This window comes from Artemia sp. Qi Xiang Cuo, chromosome 16, assembly GCF_049724085.1.
Source record: "Artemia sp. Qi Xiang Cuo chromosome 16, ASM4972408v1, whole genome shotgun sequence".
NCBI classification, from domain to species: Eukaryota; Metazoa; Arthropoda; class Branchiopoda; order Anostraca; family Artemiidae; genus Artemia; species Artemia sp. Qi Xiang Cuo.
Window position 1 is genome coordinate 36,066,481 of NC_142809.1, and position 9,056 is coordinate 36,075,536.

The 9,056-nt window shown below is 31.3% G+C and overlaps 1 protein-coding gene across 1 annotated transcript in view; it reads right to left on the reverse strand.

The window, feature by feature from the left end:
• Positions 1-548: 548 nt before the first annotated feature.
• LOC148942850 (intermembrane lipid transfer protein VPS13D-like) overlaps positions 549-9,056 on the reverse strand; it is a 192,512-nt gene continuing 184,004 nt past the window's right edge. Inside the window, 1 exon segment of the mRNA XM_089102376.1 lies at positions 549-810. Coding sequence (XP_088958502.1) covers positions 549-810 — 262 coding nt within the window.

Below are 9,056 nucleotides of genomic sequence, written 5' to 3' on the forward strand. Positions count from 1 at the left end.
ACTGGTGTGACTTTCATGATTGATCATCAGAATAAAGACAGGATTCTCAGGAGACGGTTGGACATGCGATACAAAGTGCTCCAAATACAGCAAAAACAAATCCTTTGTCATTCAACCATTTCCAGGCTTGCCACTTGCTATTCCAGCAGTCTGTGGGGGGTTCCACCAAGAAGCCTTTCAACAAAACATGCTCGTGGCAGCACTCTTTGACACTTGGTCTGGACATTCGTGAGCCCAGTCTCATCGAGGTTGAAGATTCGGCTAGCAGGGAACTTGTATTTTGAATACAACTCTCCGAGATTCCTGTAAAAAGTGTCAACAGCAACACGATTGAAACCAAGATTTCTCTGGATACTTGTAGGTTCCGGCCTTCGAAGCGAAATCAAGGGATGTTTTCTAAGAAAGCCAAACAACCGGTCTTTGCCTGCAGACTTTTCGTTGTCCCAGCTTGACGGATATGCAAGTTCATTTTGTTTCGCCATAAGACAAGCAAACTCTCTGGCTCTCTTGCTGGAGAGACCATAGTGTATTCGGGCTGCTTGAAGGATTTACTCTTCAAATTGAAGCTCCTGATCAATCGTAAATACTCGCCTGTTTTCATAGGCGGGACTGTAACTAAACTCTTCTTTTTCTTTATCCGTTCTGTCACGAAAAGCAGTGGCATATCTGCTAAGAGTTGATCGCTTGACATTGTAAACTTCAGCAGCTGCTCGAAGTGGCATCCCATAAAGGTGAGCTTTTACTGCTTTCTTTATGTCCTCCTCATTCCAGGTGTAAAATGACGGATCAGCTTTCCTCGTTTTTGGCATTCTAAATTGAAAGAAAGAGTTTTGGGTTTATATACTAAGTTTAAGTTCTTCTAAGTTTACTTATTAGGTAAGATTTAAATTTAACTGAATAATTAGAATGTATGGAGGTGCTGATTGAACATAGTTTTATGGAATATAGAAATAATATATGATTTTGTATGATATAAAGAAAAAAAATTATAGAGTTTAGATTTGAAGTATTTTAGACTTAGATTGTAGGTTTTAGATTTGAGGTCTTAGATTTGAATTAGTGGAGTTTATTTTATGAAAAAAATTGAGTAAATTCTTAGGGAATGTAGAAATAGTATAGGATTTTTATGAATTTTTGATTATAGATTTGAAGTAATTTTTTAATGATTGTTGGAATTTATTTTAAACTAGTGGAATTTATTATATGTGTTGAGCGGGATTCGATTGGCCTGGATTGTATAATATTTGATTTTTTTTTTTTTTAGGATTGTTGTAGCTACCTAATAATACAAGGCCCATCGAGAGTAGAAAAACGAAAGAAAGAAGTCAACATAAGACAAAAAGCATACTCTTGAAAGTTCTCTAGGCTAAAGCAATCAAGGGTACCCTGGGACACAATGAACTTAACCTGTCCCAGTGTACCCCGGAACACGCGTCCCAGAGTACCCTAACAGTACAAACTGAAGAAAAAATAGATCAGCCACTAGGTTGCAGAAAAACACAACAAAATTTATACCATCGAAAAGCTTATAAATTTTTCTATCTAATGGGCTAATAGCAGTTTTCTAGAGGCTGCTTAACTAAGAGTACCGTAGAATTTTGCAAAGCAAAAATGTTTTTCAAAAACCACATAAAAAATTCTTACCTAAATTTTGTGATAGAAAGATGCAAATGCGACCACTATACTAATCTGCTTCTACTCACACCTCAAACGCCATCTCTTGGACTATCTGTGGATGTAGTACAGTGGTCGTATGTGCAACTTTCTATCACAAAATTTAGGTAAGAATGTTTTATGTGGTTTTTGAAAAACATTTTTGCTTTGCGAAATTCTACGGTACTCTTAGGTAAGCAGCCTCTAGAAAATTGCTATTAGCCCATTAGATAGAGAAATTTATGAGCTTTTCGATGGTATAAATTTTGTTGTGTTCCTCTGCAACCTAGTGGCTGATTTTTTTTTCTTAAGTTTCACCATCACTAACGGATGAAGAAAACATTAGGCTGATACGATTCTATTGAATGGACTAAGGGCCGCTTATTCTGCCAGGGACTTATGGATTAAGTGAATAGAGCATATAGATTCCATACACCACTTATGAGTCCCCCCTCTTCTTTCCAGACTAAAAGTAACATAAAATGTGTTATAAAAAAATTTTATACAGCATAACTCTGTTGGTTTTATCACTTTTCTTTTTTTTATTTTCACTTTGTGATATTTACTTATTCAGATGGTAGCTTGTTAGCATCTGATTTGTAAATAGACTAATAACCTGTTTTAACGCTGAGCCAAGACACGAGCTAGTTTCGCTTGTATGACATTCTCATATCTACAAGAAGGAGTAAGTTGCTTATAACCTGCTTCTTTTTATTTCTAGGAATATGTCACTAGGGGAGAAAGGACTTACAACTTCCAATGGTGGAGCGTTTAGAAGTGACTTAAAGCGTTATAAAAGACCACCTCTGCAACTTTGCATTCATATTTGGTTTGAATGAATAATATGCAATAAGAAATTAGGTAAAATTAAACAATAGATAATTTTCTAAATTTTGGAATGTATGTTCAGTAGTAAGGGGTCACCACCATTTTCATTTCCATTTCCGTTTCTGTTTTTATTTCACCTTTTTCTCCGTTTTTTGTCCTGCTTTTTTTTTAGAAAAATGAAAAACCAGAAAACAGGTATCCGTTTTTTATTACTTCATATGCGCATAAAGGAAGAGGACTGTTCCCGGGAATTTTTTTTCACTTTATACAGTTCTGAGGATTTTGTTGTAAAGTGTTATTTGTGGTATTTAGGGGTTGTAGTCGTAGATGCCTTTATTCTCCCTTTATAGGGGAGATAAACTCTGGCCCTAAGGTAATTAAACTTTGGTAGCGTGCGTTAGGCTATGACCGAACTAATGAGGCGTACCGACTGGGGATGTTCGAGAGGCTAAAAATAGTTCGTAGAGAGGTTGTCTAAAATACAATACTTTTATTAATTTAACATATAATATAATCGGATATATTCTGTCTACTAGGACTGGCTGTCCCAAGTAGACCAGAAGTCTAAAAAAACGACAATAATATATAAATAGATACTTAGACACTTACAATGATAAGACAAAGTCCCAAAGTATTTCTAAAACAACGGACCAGAGGTCAGTCCGGCATAAAAGTTAGTATAAGATTTTCCCATCCAATAAAATGTATCTTTTATTCATTTTTATCAACCACACCTTCCCACGTAAAAGCTAGGAAGTGGTAATTTCTCAATTTCCCGTTAAACAGAGCTTAGCAGGATATGTTTCTTATCTTAATAAAAAAAAGTGGTATTTCAAAACTTCATATTTGCGTCTTATATATTTTTACTAATTAATAATTAACTAAATTAGAAAGCTTTACCACAATACTCCCCATTTAAAGAAGAATTGTCCCAATTTTCAATATTTTACTTTTAAAACAACTTAATTTCGTCTAAAGCTATTATGCTGCCATCTTTGGGTCATTATGTGCGTATACCCTCAATGGGTTTCCTTAGGGTCATGTTTCTGGTCCAATATAGGTCATGTTCTTTTCTGTCGAAAGATTTCAATTTGAAATTCATCCTTGTTTCTTTTTTTCTCTGTCTCTAGGACTGATAATTACTCTTTTACGCTCTTCATATGCATCTTATGTTTTACTTGACCCCAAGCGGCTTAAACATAATATTAGTGGTTTTGCTTGAATTAGATTTATATTAGAAAAGTTTTATAAATTTTTTTAGTTTAAATTTAATTCCCATTAATAGTTTAAATTATCTGTGTGATGTGGTTGATATACAGTTTTTTTTTTTTTTGTTTTAGAAATGCCTTGGTTAGTCAATATATAACAATTTGTTTTGTAACCACAGATTTCTTTCAACACAACACAATACATTTTCTTCACATTTTACATTAACTTAATGAATGTTTAGGCTATAAGCCATTTGCTTATACATCTTAAGCATTGAAAATTACGGATTTAAATTCACTTGTCAGTCAATAAATTGGTAGTAAATTCTCACTTATTATTGGATTCTGCTGACGTTGATTTCGGACAAGGTAAACGTATCGGTCCTGGATAGAAAGATTATCTTGGGAGATGCTAACTACAAGCTCTTGCAATGCACCAGAAATTGGTTTATATTAGCATCATACATGAACCAAAATTGGCTGAAGTTGCATCCAACTTTGGTTGATATCGGCAAAAATTAACCAAAAATAGGTTGTAAAAAAAAACTAGGTCTGTGATCTAAAGAAAAAAAATTTATATCAGCATACAAACAAAGCATTAACGTTTGTATATATAAGGAAAAAAATCACACACTAATATATACAAATAAGTTTTTTTGTTAAGTAAGAGGCTAATTATTTTCTCACTCGTTTTCTAAACACAATGTGCCGCTAAAATAGAAACATTCCGTTTCTGTTTTTTTTTAATTGTATTTATATTACATTCTCTTGATTTTTACATTCTCTTTAATTTTTGATTTTAGTTACATTCTCTTAATTTTTCAAAGTTCATTTTGAATTTCTTTCATTGAAATGCAAGAGTTGGAATATTTTAGTAGTGTCTTGTCGTGATTTACATTGTCACACTTACATTCTCTTGATTTTTCAAAGTTCATTTTGGATTTCTTTCGTTGAAATACAAGAGATGAAATATTTCAGTAGGTGTTTTTGTCATGGTTTACCTTGTCATGGTTACATTCTCTTGATTTTTCAAAATTCAATTTGAATTTCTTTCGTGAAAGGCACGAGCTAGATTATTCTAGTAGTGTTTTGTCATGGTTTAAGTTGTCACAGTTACATTCTCTTGATTTTTCAAAGTTCATTTTGGATTTATTTCGTTGAAATGCAAGAGTTGGAATATTTCAGTAGTGTTTTGACGTGGTTCACCATCTCACAATTACATTCTCTTAATTTTTCAAAGTTTATTTTGGATTTATTTCGTTGAAATGCAAGAGTTGGAATATTTCAGTAGTGTTTTGTCATGGTTTACCATGTCACAGTTACATTCTCATGATTTTTCAAAGTTAATTTTGAATTTTTTTCATTGAAATGCAAGAGTTGGATTATTTAAGTAGTGTTTTGTCGTGGTTTACCTGGTTACAGTTACATTCTCTTAATTTTTCAAAGTTAATTTTGAATTTCTTTCATGGAAATGCAAGAGTTGGAATATTTCAGTAGTGTTTTTTTTGTGCTTTACCTTGTCACAGTTACATTCTCTTGAAATTTCAAAGTTCATTTTGAATTTCTTTCATTGAAATGCAAGAGTTGGAATATTTTAGTAGTGTCTTGTCGTGATTTTCATTGTCACAATTACATTCTCTTGATTTTTCAAAGTTCATTTTGTATTTCTTTAGTTGAAATACAAGAGATGAAATATTTCAGTAGTGTTTTTGTCATGGTTTACCTTGTACCGGTTACATTCTCTTGATTTTTAAAAATTCATTTTGAATTTCTTTCGTGAAATGCACGAGTTAGAATATTCTAGTAGTGTTTTGTCATGGTTTACGTTGTCACAGTTACATTCTCTTGATTTTTCAAAGTTCATTTTGGATTTCTTTCGTTGAAATGCAAGAGTTGGAATATTTCAGTAGTGTTTCGTTGTGCTTTACCTTGTCACAATTACATTCTCTTGATTATTCAAAGTTCATTTGGAATTTCTTTCGTCAAATGCAAGAGTTGGAATATATTTCAGTAGTGTTTTATCGTGGTTTACCTTGTCACAGCTACCTTCTATTGATTTTCCAAAGATCATTTTGTAATTTTTCCTTGAAATGAAAGAGTTGGAGTATTTAAGTAGTGTTTTGTCGTGGTTTACCTTGTCACAGTTACATTCTCTTGATTTTTCAAATTTCATTGTCGATTTCCTTCGTTGAAATGCAAGAGTTGGAATATTTCAGTAGTGTTTTGTCATGGTTTACCATGTCACAGTTACATTCTCATGATTTTTCAAAGTTAATTTTGAATTTTTTTCATTGAAATGCAAGAGTTGGATTATTTCAGTAGTGTTTTGTCGTGGTTTACCTGGTTACAGTTACATTCTCTTAATTTTTCAAAGTTCATTTTGAATTTCGTTCGTTTAAATGAAAGAGTTGGAATATTTTAGTAGTGTTTTTTTTTTGCTTTACATTGTCACATTTACATTATATTTATTTTTAAAAGTTCATTTTGAATTTATTTCATTTAAATGCAAGAGTTGGAATATTTTAGTAGTGTCTTGTTGTGATTTACATTGTCACAATTACATTCTCTTGATTATTCAAAGTTCATTTTTGATTTCTTTCGTTGAAATACAAGAGATGGAATATTTCATTAGTGTTTTTTGTCATGGTTTATCTTGCCACAGCTACATTATCATGATTTTTCAAAGTTAATTTTGATTTTCTTTCACTCACATGAGAGAGGTGGATTATTTCAGTAGTGTGTTGTCGTGGTTTAGCTTTTTACAGTTACATTCTCTTGATTTTTCAAACTTCATTTTGAATCTCTTTCGTTGAAATGCAAGAGTTGGAATATTTTAGTAGTGTTTTGTTGTGCTTTACCTTGTCATAGTTACATTCTCTTGATTTTTCAAAGTTCATTTTGAATTTCTTTCATTGAAATGCAATATTTCAGTAGTGTTTTTGTCATGGTTTACCTTGTCATTGTTATATTCTCTTGATTTTTCAAAGTTCAATTTGAATTTCTTTCGTGAAAGGCACGAGTTGGAATATTCTAGTAGTGTTTTGTCATGGTTTACCTTGTCACAGTTACATTCTCTTGATTTTTCAAAGTTCATTTTGGATTTCTTTCGTTGAAATGCAAGAGTTGGAATATTTCAGTAGTGTTTTGTTGTGCTTTACCTTGTAACAGTTACATTCTCTTGATTTTTAAAATATCATTTTGAATTTCTTTCGTCAAATGCAAGAGTTGGAATATATTTCAGTAGTGTTTTATCGTGGTTTACCTTGTCCCAGTTACATTCTATTTATTTTCCAAAGCTCATTTTGGAATTTTTCCTTGAAATGCAAGAGTTGGAATATTTCAGTAGTGTTTTGTCTTAGTTTGCCTTGTCACACTTAAATTCTCTTGATTTTTCAAAGTTCATATTTGGATTTCCTTCGTTGAAATGCAAGATTTGGAATATTTAATTGGTGTTTTTTCTTGGTTTACCATGTCACAGTTATATTCTCATGACTTTTCAAAGTTCATTTTGAATTTCTTTCAATGAAATGCAACAGTTGGATTATTTCGGTAGTGTTTTGTAGTGGTTTACCTTGTTACAGTTAAATTATCTTAATTTTTTATAGTTCATTTTTATTTTCTTTCGTTGAAATGAAATAGTTTGAATATTTCAGTATTGTTTTTTTTGCTTTACCTTGTAACAGTTACATTCTCTTGATTTTTCAAAGTTCATTTTGAATTTCTTTAATTTAAATACAAGATTTGGAATATTTTAGTAGTGTGTTGTAGTGATTTACATTGTCACAATCACATTCTCTCGTTTTTTGAAAGTTCATTTTGGATTTCTTTCGTTGAAATAAAAGAGATGGAATATTTCAGTAGTGTTTTTGTCATGGTTTACCTTGTCACAGTTACATTCTCTTGATTTTCAAAGTTCATTTTGAATTTCTTTCGTGAAATGCAAGAATTGGAATATTCTAGTAGTGTTTCGTCATGGTTTACCTTGTCACAATTACATTTTCTTGATTTTTCAAAGTTCATTTTGGATTTATTTCCTTGAAATGCAAGAGTTGGAATATTTCAGTAATGTTTTGGTGTGGTTTACCTTGTCACAGTTACATACTCTTTATATTTCAAAGTTCATTTTTTTATTTCTATCGTTAAAATGAAAGAGTTGGATTATTTCAGTAGTTTTTTTCTATGATTTACCTTGTCACATTTAAATTCTTTTATTTTTTCAAAGTTTATTTTGGATTTCTTTCGTTGAAATGCAAGAGTTGGAATATTTCAGTAGTGTTTTGTCATGGGTTACCTTGCCACAGTTACATTCTCTTGATTTTTCTAAGTTCATTTTGAATTTCTTTCATTGAAATGCAAGCGTTGGAATATTTCAGTAGTGTTTTGTCGTGGTTTACCATCTCAAAGTTACATTCTATTGATTTTTCAAAGTTCATTTTGAATTTCTTTCGTTGAAATGCAAGAGTTGGAATATTTCAGTAGTGTTTTGTCCTTGTTTACCTTGTCACAGTTGCATTCTATTGATTTTTCAAAGTTCATTTTGAATTTCTTTCATTGAAATTCAAGCGTTGGAATATTTCAGTAGGGTTTTTTCGTGGTTTACCTTGTCATAATTACATTCTCTTGATGTTTCAAAATTCATTTTGGATTTCTTTCCTTGAAATGCAAGAGTTGGAATATTTCAGTAGTGTTTTGTCGTTGTTTACCTTGTCACAGTTACATTCTCTTAATTTTTCAAAGTTCATTTTGAGTTTCTTTCGTTGAAATGCAAGAGTTGGAATATTTAAGTAGTGTTTAGTTGTTCTTTACCTTGTCACAGTTATATTCTCATGATTTTTCAAAGTTCATTTTGAATTTCTTTCATTGAAATGCAAGAGTTGGAATATTTAAGTAGTGTTTTGTTTTTGTTTACATTATAACAGTTAAATTCTGTTAATTTTTCAAAGTTCATTTTGAATTTATTTCATTGAAATGCAAGAGTTGTAATATTTCATTAGTGTTTTGTTGTGGTTTACATTGTCACAGTTACATTCTCTTTATTTGTCAAAGTTCATTTTTAATTTATTTCTTTGACATGCAACAGATGGATTATTTCAGTAGTGTATTGTTGTGGTTTACATTGTCACACTTACATTCTCTTGATTTTTCGAAGTTCGTTTTGGATTTCTTTCATTGAAATGCAAGAGTTGGAATATTTCAATAGTGTTTTGTCATGGTTTACCTTGTCACAGTTACATTCTCTTAATTTTCAAAGTTCATTTTGAATTTCTTTCGTTGAAATGCAAGAGTTGGAATATTTCAGTAGTGTTTTGTCATGGGTTACCTTGCCATAGTTACATTCTCTTGATTTTTCAAAGTTCATTTTGAATT